We start from the raw sequence: 22,592 nt of genomic DNA on the forward strand, positions 1-22,592 counted from the left end.
CGCTCCTATATATATCGGCACGTGATTGACAGGAATCATGAAGTTTCATTTTACCTAGGCAAGTTCTTGCAATGTAAGCTACTATGTACATGACTAAACGAACAGTTTCTGTTGCCAATAGACATAAAATCAATGACGCAATCATGCATGCTATAGCTACTGGGTGGGGTCATGCATCTGGCGTTTCATGATGTACACGGTGTGTCACATAAAGCAATTGCCGTCACACTAATAGTTTAGCTTGTCCCTCACATTATTGTGGGGAGCTGTAGGTAGCTCAAGTACAACGACACCTAACTAGGTAGGTTCGCACATGTCACACATTACTGACTTAACTGGCAGGTTATGCAACGTGTCTTAGCAGAGGAGCCCTGAATTGGCTGCTTTGATTAGGTAACTAGCTACTAGATCACGAGAGAGGAAATATGAAAGGAAATTGTGGAATATCATTCGAAGGATAAAGAAGATAACTGACTCAAAACAGACAGTGCAGATCTGCTGGACTAGATCACTCAAGAGCGGCCAGCCGATGACCGACTGTTACAGAACCAGCTGTGTGCCAGGATTTTCCCCTGTTGAATCAACCCATACTCTCGAACTTTCACTCCAAGCGAGGCGTAGGATAAAACAAGTCACCAAGAGTCAAAAGAAAGACATTGGGTAGGGAGATGCAACCTCCAGTCACCAGGACAAAGATGCAAGGGAAGGGAACGAGGGATAGATTCGGAAATCAAGAACTGATTGGTACTTGAAGATAAAGAAGGTAAATCTAACCGTCAAATAAAAAAAGATATCGCTCCCATCAATGTGCCTGACCAGGGGGTAAATGTGGTCATAAGAAATAAAACAAAGAAGATGCAACAAGGATTTGGATTTCGGGCCCAGTCACACATAAAACAAAATAGAACTAAAGATACACAGAAAAGAATAAAGATCCTTCGAATAAGAAACCGTGAATATAGACAGAGACACATAGGGAAGTGAGACGAGAGCGGTAGCTCTGCTCACCCTAGTGTAATTCAAGTGTGGGAAGCTCCGAATTCCGCTTGGCAGTGTAAGGACTGCTGCCGACCAAAAAGCGGTTGCGACATTTAGTTGTCGTAGAAGACGTAGTAGGCAGCGCCGGAGGTGACACCGACCTGAGGAGAGATATTGTTAGTACGGAAATTTGCAAGCTGGGAGGTTTATGACGAAAAACTTACTGTGCAGCCGCTGTTGCCGCTGATGGGACCCTTTGAGTCGTAGAATTTGCCATTCTCGTAACGGCACTCATCGCTGAGGTTGTCACCCTCAAGCCTAACGTTGAAGTCGAGAAGCGCGTCGGTGGTCGGGGCATTGGGGAAGATGGACAGGAACTTTCCGGCATCGGTTTCACCGACGCCAAGGTTAAGGGGAGCCGAGTTACCAATAGGCTCGCTGCCGTCACCCCACTGGCAACCCCTCTCAGTTGACACACCCTTGGGATTGACGTAGTATTGGGCGGAGGTGACCTTGCCACCCCATTTGAAGTACTTGTTACCGTTGGGGCAAGTCAGGTCGTGAACAGCACCGGGGGAGGCGTTGAGAGGAATGGTCTCAGACTCGGTACCGGGATAGTCAGTACGGCAAACGGCAACGCTCTCGGACATCTTGTTCTTGACGTGCACACCACCAACACCAGGAATGCAAAGCTGGCTGTGGTCCTTGTTGGTGAGGTAGAGCTTGTTGTCGCTCTTACATTCGAGACCACCGACGGACTGGCCGGTGCTACCCTGGGTGGTAGGCCACTGGGACTTTTGGTATCCAGGTGGGCAAGCGTAGGAGCACATGGCACCGGAATGGCACTTATCGCCAGTAACAGCGGTCACAATATCGCTGACCAGGTTATCGAGGATAGTGACGTACTGGATACCGGACCAGCTATCAAGGCCAAGGTAGTCAAGAGGGACAGCACCGTAATCCGAAGGGAAGTCACCGCAGTCAATCTCTCCATCGGGGAATTCAGCATTGAGGCCGGTCGCACCGGAGCTGCTCGAGCTGGAAGAGCTGCTGGTAGAAGCAGCAGCTGTGGTGGAGCTAGAGGTGGGCTCTGCAGTGCTTGTGGAGCTGGCGGGGGTGATAACGGCCGAGGTCTCTTGGAGGATGGCAGGCGCCACCGTAGCGGTTGTGGTTGGGGCAGCCGTGGAAGTCGAGGTGGGTGTGCTTGAGCTGCTAGATGGGCAAGCAGCAGCAACGGCAGAGTCCAGCCACTCAAACTGATTGTTTGCGAGACCCTCGCAGGCTTTCTCGATGCTGATGGGCTGAGGAGAGCCGGGCTTAGACGGGTCCAATACGACGAAATCATACACGACAGGGCCTGGGACCGAAACGGTCTCGGTCTCAGTAGCGCGCTTGTGGGCGTGGGCGTGGCCATGGCCGTGAGCAGACGCGAGGCCAGCCGTCGCCAACGCGGCAACGGTGTTTTGGAACTTCATTGTAGCGGTAGTGCGAAACTGTTGATCATCATGTGTTAGTTCTGTCAAATCCATGCATAGTTCTTGTAGTCCAATGATTCCCGGTCGTGTAAAGCAGTCCATCCAACGATATATCGCGTTTGTTGCGTTGCACCTTCCTCCGCATATTTCCCCGAGACACAACAATCCACACCACACCACATCGCAACTTGCTATTGCAACCTGTAAAGATAAACGGGAGATAGCACATACATTCAAGGGCAGTCGCGCGTTTGTCGTAGGGAGTTGAGTAAAGGACGGTTTTCAAATGAATGTGGAGAGAACGAATCCCTCTGGTGTGGGAAAACTTCGAGAAAGGAGAGCTGTTGTTGGAAAGACTGGGGAAGAAGAAGTCAGGGAGAGGAGACAAAAAGGAGGTGGGGGGGCGATTCAGTTGATGCCCCAATAGCGTTAGCGTGATAGTCACGGGAAAAGGGGCAGGTACGGGATACAACTTCGAGATTCAAGCTGTCTTACACTGCCTACCTTGGTAGTGGACCCTGGACAAGGGTCTGGATGCTACTTGCCTTGCTTGGCATATACAATATCATCTCTCCAAGAGTTCCAAGAGTTCATCCAAGATATTTGCTTTGTAGTACTATACGGAGTCACTCTTTCTTTCCCCAATTGGGTTCTATAACGGCGGGGACCCATGGGCGAGGCAGTTCCTTTTTTTTTTTTGTTTACCTTTGGTCCCTGCGGCTTGGCGCCAAAACGAGATTAAAAACTGCCAGGGGGAACCAATCAGAGGTAAGGATTGCACTTCTTTGGGCCCCAGAATTCAGGTACACCAATCAAGATTCACCTGGCCTGTCGAAATTCCTTACGTATCCATGGGTACTCCGTACTCCGTACCAGAATCATTGATATTATCCAGTTTATATTACATTTGCGTATTCTGCTTTGTTCAATTCTTTGACAATTTATTAGAGCACGCTATTGAAGTTACTTCCCCCTTATAATGTTGCCTTGTACGGAGTCACCTCACGTTGATGTTGCAGCCCAGAATCCCGCCAGGGGTAATAATCTCATACGCTTAAGTATAAGATTTTTACCCCCTGACAGCCTGATCTGACAACCTGATCTCCTTCCGTACTTGCCCAGCTTTTCCAAGACTTACAGTGCGGTGTGCGTAGCCAGCAAGGGATTTCCCCTGACGGTGGTAACGCTCGGTCCCTAGTCCAGTTCGTATTCGACTTTGACTGGACTCAAATTCTAGACTATAAATACCAAGTTCAATAGAGATAATACAACATATACCGGTTGTGACCTGCTCATGGCGTCGCAAATAAAATTAAATATCAGCCCACGGCAAAAGTACGATCTAAATGCCGCCAGATAGTCAGGAGGTACGGAATATATGTACCTACATCGGTTGAACCCCATAGGTACCAACTCCGTAGGTAGACTTGAGCTATAATCGTCACCCGCAGTGATGACGACTCCGCGGTTTGATTCTCTAAATTCACGCACTCCATACTCCATAGTCCCCTCAAGCAGCCGAGACCTGCTCCGCCTATCCACTTTTTGGATAATCGGCCAGCCAGTGGAACATTGATAGGCGAGCTAGAAGTCGACGGACTCGTCGATCCACAGCAATCTTAATCCTCCTGTCTGGACGGCACGGCCTTGTCCGCGTCATAGCACGCTCTAGCCTCCATAATTAGACTAAAATTACACTAAATGTAATATTGTCTCCATGCCTGCGCGGAAAAATCAAGTGTCCGACAGTTAGCCCACGTTCTTCTCAATCCCCATACGGTAGCGAAGTTCGGCCCAGGTGGGTGGGCATTTGATCAAGGCATGATTTTGTCTTGACGTCCAATAACCAATCAAAGCCGATACCCGGGCATCAAACCTGCCTTTTCGGGTACGAGTATTCAGCTCCACAGTCCTCCGACCATTCCGATTCTTTCAGCCTTGTTTTTGCTGGTGCCTGCTGCAATGATTGTCCAACATAGCATCTGTCGACTCTACTCCTTTTGCTCTGCCTGGTGCTTTTAAGCAGATTCAGGTATCGCTCAAAGACACTTACGTTGTATCTCATTGAAAGATGCTTACGCGGCTCTGTGGGCTTTTTTTACGATATACGGACAATATTAAACTATTTAGATTACACTCCGTATATTATGCTCTATTCTGCTCATGTCAAGCATTTATATGTTAGGACCGGAGATAGTCCACAGTGCGGCTTCTCATCATAGGTAGGTCCTGTTCTAAGACGATTAGGTCTTATTCCACAGGAAACACAGGAAGACTTAGACAAAAAGAAAATAATCATACCAACATCAGCGTCTGGCCAACGCACCTTCCCTATACCAGACTGCACTTGCCATTAAAAGCCTGAAAAGAAAACTGGCGTCGAACATCCATGTGGACTTTCCTTTTTCCTTCTCCGTCTGAGTACTCTTTTGATCTTGATGTGTATTTTCCAGATTTCATAAATTCCGTGCAAAAGTTTGTGTACCAGATAGGCAATCTGTCTCACAATCAACCTCCTCGATATCCTTGGCGGACCGTTTAGTTAGCCCCGAGCGAGTTAACGAATAAAAAAAAAAACCAAATTTCCGCTGTACATCGAGCCAACTGGATCATGTCGTTCTCAAGATCAGAGGCCGCAAATGCGCCCGACTACCCACAGTCCCTGGTTATGCATAGGAAATTCCTCTCTACGCGCCTTCATATACACCTGAACAGACATCTGCAAATACGTCGGTGTGTTTCACATACATACAACGCCCCTAATATCAAGCTAGACTGAACAGATCATATTATCGGTGTCTTGCGGTCGTCAAGAATAAAGGCCGAATGAGCGGTCCACTGTCCTTGTGGTTTTCGTTTCATTCCTTCCTATCCACACGCAAACATCCTCATATGGAATCCACTTAACGTTGCGCACAAGCATCAGCCCGATCCTGAACCGACTTAGCAATAGCAGGACGTTCCTGCACCAGCTTCGACCAGGCATCGACATTGGGGAATTCCTTCTCCATATCAATCCCAAACTGACCAGGATACAGATTCCAAGGGACGAAAGCAGCATCGACATATGAGAACTTGTCACCGACGAGATACTTCTTCCCCTGGAGGGCGCGGTTCAGAACACCAGAAACCCGACGGATTTCGTTAACATAGCGGTCGATTGCGCTTTGCACCTTCTCTGAGTGGAAGCGGCTGAACCAGACAGCCTGACCGAAGTATGGACCTTGACCAGATACCTGGAAGTGAAGCCATTGCTTGGCGAGGTAGTAGTCCTTGGAGCCGGCGGCAAAGCTGATGGTGTTTTGCTTGTCGTATGTGTCGACCAGGTATTCGACAATCGCGCCGGATTCCCAGAGGGTGATGTCGGTGTTTGGGTCTTCGATTGCGGGGACGCGGCCGTTGGGGTTGATGGACTCGAATGGCTCCTTCTTCATGTCTGGGAAGTTGATGATCTTGTGGGTGTAGGGAATGTTCAGCTCTTCCAGGATCATGATCACCTTCCAGGGATTGGGGCCCAGGTCATGCCCGTAGACAGTGATAGGCTTGAGAGACATTGTTTCGTGTGTAGTGAGGTAGTTATCGGGATTGAAATTGGGAATTTAAAAGTGAGTGAAAAGGACATGCCAGATCAGGACTGGGGTTCTCTTAAACCAAGCTTCCATTCCTCAGAACCCCACAATTCTTGCCGATTATTCATCATGAAACTTCAAAGGTTCTCAGCAAGTTTCCCAGGTGCTGTGGAACCTGAAGCTGACAAATGTCCCAAGGAGGAGCCGACCCTGCGGAGACTTTCGGAGTGTGGAATTCGATTTCTCCACATTGTTAGGCGTTTACTGACGAGGAAAGTGTTGCTATCAAACTGAACTGCCGGGGGTATCTCCCAGGTCCTGGGCCCTGATGAAATGATTACTAACATGTTGATCTCGGAACCTTCCAAGGTTGGAAGATCCCGAGGTCCACAGGTTGGCTGACCACGCCAAAGCAAATAGCAATGAGATCCCGAGTGACCCTAGGATAATTCAGAGAAGAACATCAACATATTGGAGACCTTGGCTGCTTCATGATTCAGAACATTCGAGCAAAGATGGGTTCCTTCTCACAACTGTCTGAGATCAGATGTTGGATTGCAGCAAAAACATTGGAATGGACTATTTCTGGCATATGTAAGAAAGGTTGACGCATCGGTCATTGACTTCCTTTCCCAGGAGTCTCGAAATCGAGTTGAATGCACCATATTCGTAATAGTGGGAAACCTGTGGATATGTACTGCTGCCAAGACCGCAGGGCGTGTTAGTTGGATCATCGAAAGAGATAGCGAGGATTGTGGAGATAGTCAATGATTGTTGACTCTGATCGAGTCATCTGAAGAGGGTTAAAATGCAGCGGAGTACCTGTATATGTATGTTGAAGGTGAAACAAGGTTGACAAGCCTCGTCGGACTTCGGGATATCGGACTAACACCCATGCTCAATGTACTCCGATTTTTACCCCTGGATATGATAAATATATCCAAGAAGCACGGAGTATGTTGAATTCATCATCTCTCTTTGATTTGTATATTAGAAATCTGTTAATTAGAAATCAGTCGGCATCATCAGCAACTTTCAAGGTAGATTGATTTCGCATCGGAATAAAAACCCACATGATCGGACTAACATCGGACTACCTAAAATCAGCACATCCCCTGTTCTACATCCTAACTCGACTAAAAATGCCCGGTTAAACCCTTTCCGAGTCATCTCATTTCATCCTTTGTAGATTGTTCTTCGATTTCATATTTTCTCAAGGCCTCATCTATTTAAGCTTTGTCGTGACGCTGCAAGCACCCCCGCTCTTTGAGTCATCCCAAGCCACTTCGTAAATCGTAACGCTTTTAGCATCTAGGCATTTATCCTTGACATCGATGCAATTCTTAGAAGGCCTTCGTCATTCTGACTATGACTGGCTCTAAAACTGGCTGTTGTCAACACGAAGGGCTACTGTTGCCCATCACGGAGTACAAGTATACTCTATGTACGGAGTACTCCGTAATATACCTGGAATAATATGTAGCCTGTGGATCCAAACCACCTAGAAACATCTAAAATCTCTCGGACAAGATCCAGACCTCAACTCCGACATGGGAAGATCGATAGCCGCATTAGTGTGAGCCTCAAAAGGCTCGGTCTAACACGTGGATCGTAAAACGCAAAGCCACACATACACTACGAATAGACTGCGCCCTTTCGCGAGATATTCCTGAACGTGGAAATCTTCCGAGTTTCGTATCAAAGGGCGTGCGAATGAATTACCGTGTTAGGAACCCGCTTTCGGTGTCATCATTTGGGTTTAGAGGATGGAGACACATGCCCCAGAGACGATGTTGTAAGCAGCTTGATTTATCATATCCTTGACTTTCCTCGTATATTTCATTGGTCAATTTCCAAACTTGGATATTCATGGGTTTCCACTCTAACCTCGTATAGTCCCCTCAAGGAAAACTTCCAACTCCGAGCTTTACTCCGACGGTTAGACCCACATGTAAGGCAGTGACTGACGTCTTTGGGCCTATCCCTGTACAGTGCAGGGCTTCTAGACTTGATGTCTACGCACTATGTACTATGTATGTATTATGACTGAGACGGTGGGGCTTTGGCGTTTTGAGATTTTCATTTTTTTCTCGGAGTAGCTACCTGGAGTACGGAGTAAATGATGTGTGTGGTGATCACCCAACATCTACCTCTATATAAAGACCCGATGACATCCCCGTAGAAAGAAACATTCAATCCATTGCAAAGCATCAGATCCCAAGATCTAAAAAGTGACATTCTTCACCTTGCTCCCGAACTATAAACGCCAAACCAACTCAAACTTCGTTTACGCCTATACCTCCATTGTCAACGAACCTACCAAGTTCCCCACGCAATCGCAATCCTCCAAAATCTTCCAAAACCACGCACAAGCGTCAAATACCCAAAATGTTCAGCAAATCCTCCAACTCGTCTTCCAAGACCACCTCGAGCGCAGCCTCAACCCACTCCACCGTCTCTACGGCCACAACACTCAATGCGCCAGACGCATCAACCAAGAACCACAAGTGGTACTCGCTCAGCTCGAAGCCCCTGAGCTCCGATTCAAATAAGGCTGCCGCAATGGAGAAGAAGAAGATACACAACGAGGCTCTTGCCGGCTACTTCAGTATGCGCTAAGTCCGTTCGGAACAATGGATGCATATACTTCTGTGATTATCATTACACATGCTCGACCTACTCAGGATACCTGGATTAGATGCTTCGGGCCTCTTTTCTTCTCTTTTGTGTTCTTTTCTTTTTTTCTTGTCTGATTTTGGGCTTGATTGGATTTATTTCGATGCTAGGCTGCTGCGTCGATTTCTGGGTGCGCTTGTTCGCCCTTTCGCCTCAACGATGGAATGATTTGGATACCACATACTATGTTTAATTATTTGTGCTTTGATTTAACATCTCAATGCGTTGGTTTTGTGTCTATTTTTAAAAGCTACAATCTGGATTGTTTGGCTGGCTTGTTGGTGTTTATATATGCTTTGAGGAAATAGAGGAATATCTCTTTCGTTTCAAGACCTAATACCAATCAAGTAATATGGTAGTATTGGCACTCAATAGCTCGTAGAAAACAATGGTCATTATAGAATGTATGCAAAAAGCATGGAAAACAAAACTCCAGCACACGATGACAAACGCTTAAAGGAGGCAACCTGGAACACAATGCATATACTACAACCCAGCCATCAACTCTCCCATAGATATGGGTTTCCGGACCGCATTCGAGAAGCCTTCATGGAAAGTAACCCATACTTTGCGCCCAGCCTTGGACGACTCATCAGCCCAGCCGTCTGCACAGTTTAGATCCTTAGGCTGTGGCGCAGGCTGCTCAATCAGCCGACCAAAGAAGTCCCGTTTGACAGCCGCTTCCTTGATTGCTTTGGCTGCGGCCGTATCATCGGAGTTCTTGCCACTCTTGACGCCGACTCTAGACGCACTGATAGCATCAGACTGCTTGCGCATTGTCGACTTGCGATACTCTTGGTCAAGCACCTGGCGGACGGCATACCGCACCGGCGCTGTACCACCCGAAGCCTCAATGGTGCTACCTTTGATCTTCGAGAAGACCACGAGTGAGTCAATTGGTCTGTTGGGGGATATATTAGCTTTTTTATGTTTGCATGGAAGATTCGGAATCCCACTTACGGTTCCATTCTATAAGCCCACCCACCGTGGCTTCCTTCGTGTTCCACTCGGACTTTTTCAAAAGCGACGCCCATCCCGGTCATAACACGCACGGTAGATTGGACAAGGGCACGTTCAGAGTCTTTGCGGACAGTAGCGGTGCTTCTCTGCTCTCCGTTTCCACGGATGACCACCGGCTTGATGTCTGGTGATAGCATGCGGATCAAGTAAGGGACTAGATCTGTGATTATACTTTCAGTCGACCGGAAAAGGCGAGCCATGGGTGCCGAGAAGGAAGCGTGGAAAGCAGTCATGGCCGCGCGGTTCTGCTTTTGTGCTTCAAAGGCAGCAAAGTCGGCTTTGGGTCCTGAGAAAGGGTGGGGCTCTTCGGCTTCCTCGTCATCATCGTTCTTGTCGTCATCGGTGGTTCTGCCAGTAGCCGTAGCAAATAGGTGATGGAATGCGACAACAGACTGGCTGAGGTACGGAATCAGTTCCCACTCTTGGGATGAATGGACTTTCGAACTGATTGAGTCATGGAAATGAAGCCAGTCGTGCGCGGCGTTGGGTTTGGAGAAATAGTTATCATCCTGGTATTGCTGAATGGGATATGAAGCAAAGCAGTCCGATACACAGCGGTCATGATCACCGCTAGAATCGATCATTTCCCGCAGTCGGTTGATTGCGTGTCGCTTGCGCAGATCTGCCACGCCGAGAGGAACACGGCTGCTGGGAGTATCAAACCGATCTTGGAAGCTCATGCCAACAGGAGCATCGGAGAAGCCAGCTCCCTCTGTGAACACACGGTTCACAATCTCACGAACACCCCCACGACTCAACTCCTTGAAGAACGCGCTACTACCCTCGGCCGATGCGTTGAGGACTCGAGTCTCTAGCCAGTTCCTCGTCAGTCTGAGCGAGGACGGTAACGACTCGTTTCGAAGCTTGTGCGCCACAAATTCTGCGGCAACAAGCACGCTACGAATGTCGCCCTCGGAGGATCCTTGGGATTTAGCACTGCGCTTTTTTCGGGTCGCCATGCCCCAGGCTGCTTCACAGAGCCTTCGAGCTCCATCACTGTCACAGGGGATACCTTCGCGGCCGAATATAACCTTGACTCGTTGAACGACATTCTCTAATGGAGCCTGGCGGACATTGATCATCTCTGCAATGGACGATGCCCTGAGAGGCCGGAGACTGCTGTGATAGAGGTCATTGCAAACCAAAATCAACGGCCGCATGAATCGGAAGTTATCACCCTTGCGCTTCTTGCCATTATTGCCCTCCAAGGCCAATTTCGAGTTTCGTTGGTCAAGCAAAACAAGGTCAATGAGGGCCTTCATGAAACCGCCCTCACCACCACTTCCAGAACCACCAGTGACACCGTCGACTTCGTCTACCACGACACATACGGGTTTACCGGCACGGCGGACCTTTTTATCGCCAATTTCCACGTTCATACCTTTGACGTTCTCGGTTCCCAGTGCGTCACGAATGCGGCCCTTGACCACGTCCCTGCTGCGGTCGTCACTTGCATTGATTTCAAGCACTTCGTAGCCAGCCTGTCTGGCACAGACATGTGCCAATGTCGTCTTTCCAAGTCCGGGAGGACCACTCAATAAGAGAACCTTTCGATGGGTGTACTCTTCTTCACCCTCCTGGGTAGACTTCTTCGGTCGAGACTTTGCTAGACCAGGGAATACAATTGGCTCCCACCCCTTGAGCCACCGTAGTACAGATCGATGAGTGCGTTCATCTCCAATAAGATCGGTGAATTTACGAGCACGATATTTCTCCGTCCACATTGCAGAGTCTATCTTCTTTTGCTTTGAGCTCACGTTGTTTGTTTCGATGGTTTTCTGGACTTGGGGTTGAGGGTCTCTGTTCGCGGGCTTCTCGTCCTTGGCAGCATCGTCCAGCAATTTGTGGATATCGATACCATAATAGCTCTTCGTCGCCTTTCCAGGTTCTGTCTCGGACCGATTGGCGATCATTTGTTGATAGGAAACGGGGGCCTGGGCCTTCCTTTGCGGGACATTATGGGTCTTGCCAGCGCAAGTCTTGATCTGGAATCTTTTGGGAGCCATTGGAGCGGGCCGAGGTGTCAGTTGTAATGGTGTTCGAGAAGAGCTAGGTGTAGCATTGGTCGTCTCGTTCAATTGCGCAGTTGGCGTCGGCGCTGTCAGTATATTAGGTAGTTGAGCCGGAGGCTCCTGGAAGAAGTGCTCGGGCAAGTCATATTGATTCTTCATATGCTCGTCCCGGAAAGCAGCGAGGTCGTCCTCTTCGTCATCGTCATCGTCATCAACGAAGCCTCCAACCATGCGCTGGCGCTTCGGCTCTGTCGGCTGCATGTCTCCCTCCGCATTTGTGCCTTTCCTCTTCTGCGAATCGTTGGTTGCATTGCCAGACGTGGGTGCTAGCGCACCCGGAGACGCTATGAACGGCATACTTGAAACGGGCGGCGAGGATGGGATAAAAGAGAGATTTCGAGTAGGAGTGCGAGAAAATGGTCTCGGGGTCGTAACGTTCTTCGTCGGCGTATCTACTATGTGGTTGTCAGTGGTGCTATGTCAGGAAATGCGGGCTTTCGATCGCGAACAAGGTCGTATGTCGTCTTCGCTACGAAACACATCAGACAGATCCCACGCTCTATGTTGAATCACAACTCGGTTGCGGGTTTGTTCTTCCCGGTGCAGGTGGATTGCCTCGATCTCGTCGGAGAATGATTCGGACGGTGGGTTTGCGTTGCCAGGACCTTCGGAGTGGAGATGAAGGGCGGGGTCAAACGAGGATAGGAATGATGGCGAGGAGGGAAGCATTCAAACGTTCAGACATCTCATGTCATTGAATGGTCTCCGATGTAATTCCCCTCTGATAGACGCGCGACGCGTGCAGAACGCGCTAGTCCCGTTTTGGCCACATAGTCCTTTTACAGACTCTTCTTCAAAGCTGTCTAACCGGAATACACGCCATCGCGCGTTGCGGCCCTGAAACGATAAAACGGAGAGGGAAAAGCTAAGTTAAAATTTTTTTTTAAAAAAAGAGTTGGATCGGAGAGTCCTGAGTAAAGATGCAACAAAAGACCAAGTACGCCGTAACCAAGGGCTATAGATCTGTACTCCGCTATATCTTAAAAGACGACCTGGAAAACTAGACAATTTGTTTTTTACTATCCGAAATATTCTGTGAAGAGACTAATATCCAGTAAATAAAATCAACGAATTTGACCCTAACCCTCCTTCTGGGCCAACAATGATATCGGGGACCAGTTGTATATAGTGCCGTCTGTGTTTGTTGAACATAGACGATACAAAGCCACTTCTACCTCACTAACTGAAAGAAGTAGATCTTGAGCTAGCATTTCCTTGATGCCCAAAAGGATCTCCCGAAGAGCCAGAAGATATGTGTTTGTACACAACTGCACCAGGTCGGGTTTGAAGTGACCACTGTCGGACTCCAGGATGCTAAGGCCGTCCTGACGTAGGAGGTTTGGTAAATTAGAAACCCAACTGTATGATCGTAAATTAGCATAGCGCTTTCAAAATGATATTTATCTATAGGCATACTTGTAGTCGAGGCCAACTCTTTTGAATATTTCATTCAAGCGCTGCTCAAGTTCGTGCGCCGTGTCCCCTTTGATAACCTGGTGTACCAAGTCGGCATCCTCCCACTGGATATACCCGCCAGGCTCTAATAACATAATAATTAGTCCCGGTAGAAATCGTTATGTAAGGTAAGACTCCGCTATACTTAGAATATGTTTCACGTGGCTGATCAGTGAAGACGTATCACTTTCACGCAGGTTGCTTGCCCACATCCTAAGATGAACCACATCATATTGACCGACTAGTGATTCAGGTGGGTCAACTAAGGAGTCTAGTAGCCCTAAAGTGACGTTCTGTGGCCGTAAATCCTTTGGTGGGAATTGACTATCGGATATGTCAAAGCCATGGAGTTGGACTGTTGATGGGAGTTGTCTTGCAACATCAAATATCCAGATTCTATCAAATATCAGGGATCAATTAGGTGGGAAAAGGATACCATTAGAAAAGGATGATGAATCATACGCGGTCCCTGTCCCAACCTCAGCTACCTTCATATCGCTGGTTATCGGGGATTCGAGGATGCAGCTCATAGCCCCTATGAAGCTTCCAAAGTAGGTGCTGCGCATCTAAGCTGCTTCTAGTTAGCTAGTTCCGACTTGGAAATAAACAGCAAAGAAATTGAGAGTACCCACCGTATGGAGTCAGCCATGCCGCGGCCTAAAACATAGTCATTCCCTCGAGACATTTTTAAGTTTCCTTGTTTCAATTCAAGTATGATCGAAGTCGCTTATCGATACTATCTGTGTTCGCCGAGGTTGAAATGAGGGTCGCATGGCAATTTGGACTACGATGGGGAGAGGCTTTATATCCGTGAATAACTCAACCTCGATCTGCATTGACAGCGCATGCTGCGTAAAACATAGCTTGGACTCTCCTCAGATATGCTGTCTAAGGTTCTGTATCACACAGCAGTATGTCGAAAGGAAAATCAATGACGCAATAAAAAGTATCATTTGCAGCGTGGTCATAAACAGTCATTGTGATAGAATATCCATAGGTATTAGAGTCCTTGACCAATATGCACCCATGTCCTAAATAGGAAGTGGTTGTCTATCAAGGGGGCGTTGCGTACCAAATAAGCTTTTTCAATCGAGTGCACCCCAGATTAACGATTGTGGCGTGCCATATGTGCATATTAGTTCGTGGCGTTGTAGAACAACTTTCTCTCTAAAGCATTACTATGTTCTAACATGTCATATATTGACTTCAAATATTAGCAAATATGAATTACCTACCAATACTACATCTACTAGCACTGAGGAGACGGAAGGAAAACAGAACAGCGGTAGAAAATGATGGCAGCCACACCTAGCCTATGTAAATATGATAGTATGTACAGTATTACCTAGATAAACTGATCTATGCCTCTAGAATGTGCTATTGAATGGCCCACTGGCAGAAAAGACTCACGTCAAGGAAGAGATTAACTTCTGAACCACCTACAGGACATGTCAATCTTAGGCTTTCTCAATAATAGTATGAGGGTGTCGATCTTATTGCCATCCGATTTCCCGACTTGATCTAATAGAGACAAAGTTACATACTCACTACGATAGGGACGTGACTGACCACGCAATATTTGACGACGCAGAAGTCAAACAGCCAACCCTTTGGCAGGCCTGCAGGCTTTCGAATTACAATAATGTATCTATTGGCTATACTACTTATGATTTGGGTTGTGCTACTCAGTATTTATTGCGTAGTGTCAAGTGATAGGCTTCCAACGTTGCCAAAATCATGGAGTTGGTGTGGGTGCCTCGTATTATGCCCCTTTCGGATTTGTACAAATGATCGTACTGAAGATAAACTTTTCAGTGGTAAAAAAAGGGGATATATAAGAACTTGAATCTGCTCGTCGAAAGATAATCCTATTCTCATTGAATTTCCAACCCTATCTTATACCTTTGTTGATACTCAAGCCATCTAGAAAAATGTCTTCTAATCTCTCATCCATTACGTTCACTTGCGAAACGGATACTCTGGAGACAGTGGCTATGGTGTTGGCAAATCACAAAAACGACAATTACTATGCGTATGAGCGGGACGAAAACTGGTACATCGGCCTTGGAAACAAGTCGTCATTGCTGGTCGACTCTGAAGGAAAGACGGTCACCATCAAGACGGAGTCTAAGGAAGAATCATATCCAGTGAATGGAACCCCACTAGCCGATATTTCGAGGAAGTTTGTCCACGAAAATTTCAACTCCGGTGGGAAGATTTTCGGCCAAGTTGCTTTCAATTATGCCGCGCATACTCGTGGCCAACCGTACCAACCCGGCCAATGGCCCCTTCTAAGCCTCCTGGTTCCATACAATCAAGTGACAATTCACCGAGACGTTGTCACCGTGACTGGATCCGATGATGAGAACGTGAGAGGGCTATATAACATGATCAAGCTTGGCGGCACCATCCCGAATCCTGTCTATCTTCAAACTATCGACACGGATGACAACACGGGGCAGTACACTGCTAGAGTTGCAAGAGCTCTGTCCGACATACATAGAGGGCAATACATCAAAGTGATTCCATCGCGAGCCATCGAAATCGAGGGCAAGATCGACATGCCGGCGACTCTGCTTGGTGGCAGACGCTCAAATAATCCTGCCCGGTGCTTCTCGTTGAGCCAGGCAGGGTTTCAAGCTACAGGCTTTAGCCCCGAGTTAGTTATGTCGGCGCAGAATGGAAAAGTCATCACCGAACCTTTGGCCGGTACACGGTCATGCCGAGGAACAGAGGCTGAAGTTGAACGACTGAAACAGGAATTACTGAGTGATCCAAAGGAAATTGTTGAACATGTCTTGTCGGTCAAAGAGGCTATACAAGAGCTCGGTCAACTGTGCCCAGCAAATTCCATCTTCGTTGAAGATCTGATGTCGGTTCGGGCTCGCGGCGCTGTGCAGCATTTAGGGTCCCGAGTGGCGGGCACTCTATCGCCAGACAAAGATGTGTGGGATGCACTCGCAGTCCTATTTCCATCAATAACAGCCTCGGGAATTCCAAAGATTGCAGCCATTGACGCCATCCAGCATTTGGAGCATCAATCAAGAGAGCTCTACTCCGGCGCCGTCTTAATGATTGAAGATCCGAACTCCTTTGAGGCAGCACTAGTTCTCCGCACTGTGTTCCAAGATCCCAATCGCCAGTGGATCCAAGCCGGGGCTGGAGTCATTTCACAGTCAAATCCACAACGAGAACTGACTGAAACTTGTGAGAAGTTGGCATCCATTGCCCCATTTGTGGCATCCGAGGCTAGTTTTAAGACAGCTTAAGGGACGCCAGTGTTGACCCAGAATAAACACTCGTGCAAGATACGGCAGTCCCTAACGACTTATGAACCATATCAGATTTTGCCTGCAGTATACTTTGTAATATGAGTGTTTTATCCATGGATGCATTATGTACACCAATGTCACATGTCACACCAATCCTCTATATATAAGTGCAAGATTAAAGCCTAATCCTCGAGAATAGAATCCGTAATGATTGAATTCTTAATAATTCTTAATGATATAGACTTACTATGCCTATATTCTCGATACTTACCTAGCTAAATTCTCAATGTCTGATTTCTTAATGCCTAAACTTCTGTTCGAAATTCTATTCTATACTTTTACAGTATGCTCCTCGGTCTTGTAACTCTCTATTAATCTTTGTAATTTACTAGTTAAAATAGAGTAATTATCTCGAAAGGTAGTGTAAAGTTTATTGGAAGAGCTGATTGAAGGGTCTCTTTATAGAGTTAGTTAGCAGATAACCCATTTAACTCCATACATATGTAGTCCGAAGAAAGCGACAGTAATTCAGGTACCAGTGTGCAAGAGCGAATGAAGGTGAATAACCCACATACATATGTCACGGTAGCTAAGCCACTACTTTTTGCAACGTCTTGTGCGCGCCTACATCCGCGTTGATTATTGCTTTCTCACTTCGTTCGTTCCAGGGCAAGTACTCAAGCAGTGTCTGGATTGTAGACTAGATTGTTTTGAAAGTAACTGTCAATTAGCATTCGATCGTTTCTAAGGAGATTGAAATTAGATCAAAAACGATGGACATTTGGTATTCTAGACCAAAACTTGGTCCTAGTCCTCTAGTCAATGGTATACTGTACGGTTCATTTAACAGACAAAAAAAAAACGTATCAACCTGCTCGATAGGTCATGATACAAAAGAGAAACTATTCGTGCAACCAGATTTTAGGCGCTCTTGATCTTCTCAGTCAACTCAGGCACCTTGTCAAACAGATCACCGACGAGGCCAACATCAGCAATCTGGAAGATGGGAGCCTCAGGATCCTTGTTGATAGCAGCAATAACCTTGCTGTCCTTCATACCAGCCAAGTGCTGGATAGCACCGGAGATACCGGCACAGAGGTAAAGCTGAGGAGCAACGTTCTTACCAGTCTGGCCAACCTGCAGACTGTTATCGGCGAAGCCACTGTCAACAGCAGCGCGCGAAGCACCAATAGCAGCGCCGAGGGAATCCGCCAGCGGAAGCATGATGCGGTCAAACTCCTCCTTCGACTTCAAGCCACGACCTCCAGACACGACACGGGTGGCTGTGGCGAGTTCGGGGCGCTCTGACTTGGCCAATTCTTCGGACACCCACTCAGTCATCGCGGGGGCGTTGGGGTCCGCTCCCTCGACGACCTCAGCGGAGCCGCCCTCGGTCTCGACGTCCTGGAAGGCAGTGCCTCGCACTGTGATCACCTTGACGTTGTCGGTTGACTGGACGGTCAGAATCGCGTTGCCGGCGTAGATGGGGCGGACGAAAGCTGGATTGCGGTCAGTGGCCGGATCACATGTCAAACTTCTTTCTTGGGGTTCCACATACTGTCCTCGCTCTCGATGCCGGTGATGTCCGAGACTTGTTGCACGTCCAAGAGAGCAGCCACGCGGGGCAGCAGGCTCTTTCCGAAGGCAGAGTGACCTGCAACGACGTGGGTGAATTCGCCCTTCTTAATGTTTTCCACTAGGAGAGGGGCATAGTTTTCGGGGAGACCCTATTTTGCAAGAAATTCAATTGTTAGTCAAGGATCCTTCTAAAGGAATTGATTTCGGAGGATGCTGGGATATATACCTTCTCGTATGCGTCATTATCCACGGCCAGCACCTTCTCAATACCCTTGATCTTAGCAGCCTCGGCAGCGGAGGTGCCCTTGACACCGGAGCCAGCAATGAAACCCGTTACTGAGCCACCAAGCTTCTGTGCAGCCGCAATTGCGGACAAAGATGAAGATTCCAGCTTGCCATTGCGCTGCTCGAGAACGGCGAGGGTCGAGAGGAGGCGGGCGAGCGCCGAAGAAGCGGGCTGGCTCAATTTGCGGGTGGGTTGGAGCTGAGAGCGGGCAGCCCGCAGGACAGAGTGCCTAGCGATCGGAATCATAATGACAACTTGGTGGAATGATTTGGCGTTGTTCTTCCAGGCGTGGGGGAAAAGAGCAAGATTGAAGCTCGGCGATTCACGGTGATGTGACTTTGGGTGGCTATCGTCGGGATTGCCAAGACTGGCTCCCGAGGTCGGACTCGGTTAATGCGGTGATCATATAGCCTGATCATTCTTCGAAATGACGCACGCGACGGCGATGAAAGGACTTAATCTATTGCTCTATTACGTTGTATCTCGTTGCTTTGGTTCGTCTACTGTTAGATTGATTTCAATTACTAGCACAATATAGATTGTCGGAACAATAGACACGTGATATTTTGTACGCCAGAAATACCTTTACATGCAGAAAACATTAAGAGCTATAACCATCATGAAGTCGCCTTCTTCTTCTTCTTGCCGCCAACCTTCGTTGCGGTGGGCTTGCTTGTGTCACCGTCTTCGAGCGCCTGAGCCTTGAGCTGCTGGAGCTTCTCTTTCCGCGCGGCCACGGCAGCAGCCTCCTCCTCATCCTCTGCAGACTTGGTCTTCTTAGTCTTCTTCTCCTCGAGCAGCTTGCCGTCTTCAGCGGACTTGCGCTTCTTGGAATCCTTGATAGCCTCGGTCTCTGGGGCAGCTTCCAGCACGTTGGCATCCTCCACCCACAACTCATCAGCGAGCCAAATAGGCAGGGCCATGGTGTTGGCACCCTTGATGTGAAGAGCCTTGATGTTTCTCCAGCCCTTTGCAACAAACTTATCGGTCAGACCGTTGACCACAGCGGCAATATTCTCAGAGAGCTGCTCGGCTGTGAACTTGGATGAACCGACCCGGACGGCAGCGGTAGTGGATGGTGCGAGCTGCACGGGGGCGCAGCTCAGGGTACGCTCGATCTCCTTAGCGACGATAAGAGGAGAGGCGAAAGAGGCGTGCTTCTCTTCCTTGGAGGAAGAGTTGATCTTCTTGGTGTCTTTCTTGACCCGCTTGCCATCCACCTTCTCGATCTCGGCGATACGGATGGGAATTGGGCGCTTGCTGGACTTGTAGAAAATCTTTCCGAGGGTCTGGACCAGGCGCATGGCGATACGGTCATCAGCCAGGAAGACATCGTGCTCGGCGAACAATTGGCGACGGCTCTCGAAGCTCTGGTAGCGGGCCTTAAGTTTAGAGAAACCAATGACCTTCTCGATGCGGGAGGAAAGGCCCTGGGGGAAGGATGGGTCGGCAATGATATCCTTGACGCCACGCTGGGGGTCGGCAGTGATCACGCAAATGCTGAGCGAGGGAGATGTGTTGAGAGAGTGAGGGATGCTGATCTTGCCGGGCTTCAGGCGGTTCTTGTCCACTACATGCTGCTTGGTGGTGAGAACAAGCCAGATGGCTTCGTTCTTGGTCGCGCTGTTCTCGTCATCGGAGTCATCGTCGCCAATAAGAGTCTTCTTGGTGGCGGTCTTCTCCTGTTCCTGCTGAGTAGACTTGATGTGCTTCAGCAGCGCGGTGGAAGCTTTGAGAGCCTGATTGGAGTGAAGATAAGTACTTTGCGAAATTCGATCTTGGGAATCATTGGCACTAACCTGGGGCTTGTCAAGCTGATAAGGGGAGCCCGAAGTCACCTTCGAGGTAAGCTGAGTAGTAGAGGAGCCCATTTTAGCAAGTTGTAGACTCGATGGATATCTCCAATTTTTTCGCAATCATATCGGGACTCAAAAAAATTTCGGAAGGCGGTGGCAGTTCATCCGTGCTTGGCAAAGGGACTATACACCGCCTGGCCTCAGGTCTGTCATTTGGCTCTTTTCTCTCAGAATAGAAATTAAACAGCACAAAATAATCAGCTTTGCGTGTTCAAAACTTGTGATACCGCCTTGTACTGTTATTCCGAATGTCACGACATCACCCCCGCAAAGCGCGAGATGAACACTTGAACAGCATTGCAGAGCCTTTGCAGTAGTAGCTCCTTATCAATCTCATATCGGCGCAATTGTCCGGGGACGGCATCAAATTTCAGATTCTCACTTGACCTTTTCATCTGTCAATGTATGCCACTAGATGAGAATTCAACAAACATGGCAAAGATCCAATAACGGGCTACGCTCGGCGCAAAGGATCAGATGAAAGTTTCTTTAATTCTTCTTCCTGGTCTCAGAATACTGGGAACGAATATAATAGAAAAAGGGCACAAATACGATCGAGCAAGACAAGCAAAGTACAAATACAAATACAAAGAATGCCTGTCCCGCAATACCATTCAACATTGAAGTCAACACAAAAGCTGTCACAAAATCGCAACAATTGGCGTACAAGCCCAATAACCATCTCTTCTGTTAAGACTATGTCATGCTCACCTCCCTTTGAAGCGGGGCGGCCGACAAAACAGCTCGAAGGGAAGACGGATTTCCTTGGTAGTCACAGTCCTCTGCGTATCTTCTCTTTGACAACAAATCCGGAAGCTGTCAAATTACCAGCGACGTTCCATACATCCAGAGTGGCTGTACGAGCAATATTGAGAGGGGAGAGGCGAGTGTCGGCACTCCTAATGCGATCCACAGGCTCCCATACGGCGATTGTGAACAGGTTCGGTTCATTCCCTAAATCGACATACTTGAAAGAAACAGTAGTGACGGCTTGCACCGACGAGCGAGGTGCTTCTAACCACCCGCGTGCATCGATGGAAAGTTGTCTGGCAGATTCGGATATTCCAACCTCAACAACGCATCTTAGTTGGCCAGAGGAGGTCATAAGGGACCAACAGAGATCTGGTTCTTTGACCCAATCGCCAAGTACATTCATCGGCGAATCAAACGTCATGCACTCGTCGTCGACGTTCATTGCGACAAGTTGTCTTTCGATGAGCCGCCGTAGTAGGGAAATCAGAATCTCGTGGTTCCAGACAGTGATATTGACACGTAAGATTCGAGAATTGGGGAAGTACTGGAACTTTGGAGATTTGCAAAGGCGTGTGCTATCCGCTGACAGGAAACTGAAATCAGCGTCACTCACTCCAGAAAACTCAAGGAGCTGGTTTCCGGTTTTGTGCTGGCATAACAGGTCGTACTGCTGGTACACACTGGCCAAGAAGCCTTGGACACCTGTATACTTGATCCGAATGGGCCTTTCTGCGGCGGGGGTGAAAGACGGTTCTCTGTAAGACTTTTACTTCCTTTAGGGAAGCCTGGCGGCAAGCGGTTGACAAAGCCATGTTTATCCCTAGAGATTGACTCCCCATCATCCGAGGTGCCATCAGAGCCTTCCTCAGAGCTTTCCTCAGAGGTTTCAGATGAAAGCAGAAAAGGATCAGGTATCGGAGCGATACCTTCGTCTTCCTCCTCTATCGGCGGAGGACTGTAGCGGGTAGCGCGCTGGACGCAGGGGCGGGAACTAGATGCCACGCCAATGCCCTGCTGTTCAGACCTTCTTTGTATATGGTCGCTATCCGTATCGAGCCCAGGGGCGATGCCAGGGACCGACATTGACGTCGGGGGTTGACCACGGTCCTCCGTTAAGAGGACTTCCTTGGGGTAAGGCCATAGTAGTTGGAAGGAGCGAGGATTTGAAGGTCAGGTGTATTAAAAGACTCTCTAGTTTTAGCAGCGACTATGTGCTGGAGTACACCCACTGTAGATTTTATGCTATGTTAAGATCTTGATCTCTGCTCCTTTTGATGCGATGAGATGAACTCTGGGTGAAGGCCGACTCTTTTCCCCGTCTCCAACCGCAGTCTTAGTCTTCTCTGATATGTCATTTTGTAGGTCTTTTCAGTGGTCTTTTCAGTGGTCTTTTCAGTGGTCTTTTCAGTGGTCTTTTCAGTGGTCTTTTCAGTGGTCTTTCCAGTGGTCTTTTCAGTGGTCTTTTCAGTGGTAGCCTTTTAGATACCCGGTTATACAGACATTTTCTCTCCCTTCTTAGTTTGTTAGGTAGACAGCAGAAAAGGGCCAAAAAAGGCTTAATTTGTAAAAAGGAACTTTGCTATAGTTATATAGCTTTGATAT

The 22,592-nt window shown here is 48.2% G+C and overlaps 8 protein-coding genes across 8 annotated transcripts; 1 reads left to right on the forward strand and 7 right to left on the reverse strand.

The window, feature by feature from the left end:
• Positions 1-1,091: 1,091 nt before the first annotated feature.
• sun1 (SUN family protein UTH1) lies at positions 1,092-2,453 on the reverse strand (the record flags this gene model as incomplete). The annotated part of the gene is made up of 2 exons (XM_057294293.1): positions 1,092-1,139; positions 1,203-2,453. 2 exons carry the CDS (start codon positions 2,451-2,453, stop codon positions 1,092-1,094), a joined length of 1,299 nt encoding a protein of 432 aa, XP_057149104.1.
• Positions 2,454-5,356: 2,903 nt separating this feature from the next.
• On the reverse strand, positions 5,357-6,007 carry N7519_007518 (glutathione S-transferase family protein; the record flags this gene model as incomplete). Its single annotated transcript, XM_057294294.1, has 1 exon — positions 5,357-6,007. The coding sequence occupies one exon, from the start codon at positions 6,005-6,007 to the stop codon at positions 5,357-5,359; it is 651 nt and encodes a 216-aa protein (XP_057149105.1).
• A 2,390-nt stretch (positions 6,008-8,397) lies between these two features.
• N7519_007519 (putative sister chromatid cohesion factor (Chl12)) lies at positions 8,398-12,459 on the reverse strand (the record flags this gene model as incomplete). Its single annotated transcript, XM_057294295.1, has 4 exons — positions 8,398-8,614; positions 9,189-9,599; positions 9,659-12,182; positions 12,240-12,459. The coding sequence occupies 4 exons, from the start codon at positions 12,457-12,459 to the stop codon at positions 8,398-8,400; spliced, it is 3,372 nt and encodes a 1,123-aa protein (XP_057149106.1).
• Positions 12,460-12,869: 410 nt separating this feature from the next.
• On the reverse strand, positions 12,870-13,930 carry N7519_007520 (uncharacterized protein; the record flags this gene model as incomplete). Its single annotated transcript, XM_057294296.1, has 5 exons — positions 12,870-13,149; positions 13,207-13,330; positions 13,391-13,641; positions 13,708-13,811; positions 13,874-13,930. 5 exons carry the CDS (start codon positions 13,928-13,930, stop codon positions 12,870-12,872), a joined length of 816 nt encoding a protein of 271 aa, XP_057149107.1.
• Positions 13,931-15,176: 1,246 nt separating this feature from the next.
• On the forward strand, positions 15,177-16,514 carry N7519_007521 (putative salicylate synthetase; the record flags this gene model as incomplete). Its single annotated transcript, XM_057294297.1, has 1 exon — positions 15,177-16,514. The coding sequence occupies one exon, from the start codon at positions 15,177-15,179 to the stop codon at positions 16,512-16,514; it is 1,338 nt and encodes a 445-aa protein (XP_057149108.1).
• A 924-nt stretch (positions 16,515-17,438) lies between these two features.
• On the reverse strand, positions 17,439-18,627 carry N7519_007522 (electron transfer flavoprotein subunit alpha/FixB family protein; the record flags this gene model as incomplete). Its single annotated transcript, XM_057294298.1, has 3 exons — positions 17,439-18,016; positions 18,076-18,244; positions 18,322-18,627. The coding sequence occupies 3 exons, from the start codon at positions 18,625-18,627 to the stop codon at positions 17,439-17,441; spliced, it is 1,053 nt and encodes a 350-aa protein (XP_057149109.1).
• Positions 18,628-18,998: 371 nt separating this feature from the next.
• On the reverse strand, positions 18,999-20,252 carry N7519_007523 (uncharacterized protein; the record flags this gene model as incomplete). Its single annotated transcript, XM_057294299.1, has 2 exons — positions 18,999-20,120; positions 20,181-20,252. 2 exons carry the CDS (start codon positions 20,250-20,252, stop codon positions 18,999-19,001), a joined length of 1,194 nt encoding a protein of 397 aa, XP_057149110.1.
• A 757-nt stretch (positions 20,253-21,009) lies between these two features.
• On the reverse strand, positions 21,010-22,073 carry N7519_007524 (uncharacterized protein; the record flags this gene model as incomplete). The annotated part of the gene is made up of 2 exons (XM_057294300.1): positions 21,010-21,719; positions 21,761-22,073. 2 exons carry the CDS (start codon positions 22,071-22,073, stop codon positions 21,010-21,012), a joined length of 1,023 nt encoding a protein of 340 aa, XP_057149111.1.
• Positions 22,074-22,592: the final 519 nt, after the last annotated feature.

Source organism: Penicillium mononematosum (genome assembly GCF_028829835.1).
Source record: "Penicillium mononematosum strain IBT 11891 chromosome Unknown utg000003l:1.0-8172316.0:1.0-8177699.0, whole genome shotgun sequence".
Lineage (NCBI taxonomy): Eukaryota > Fungi > Ascomycota > Eurotiomycetes > Eurotiales > Aspergillaceae > Penicillium > Penicillium mononematosum.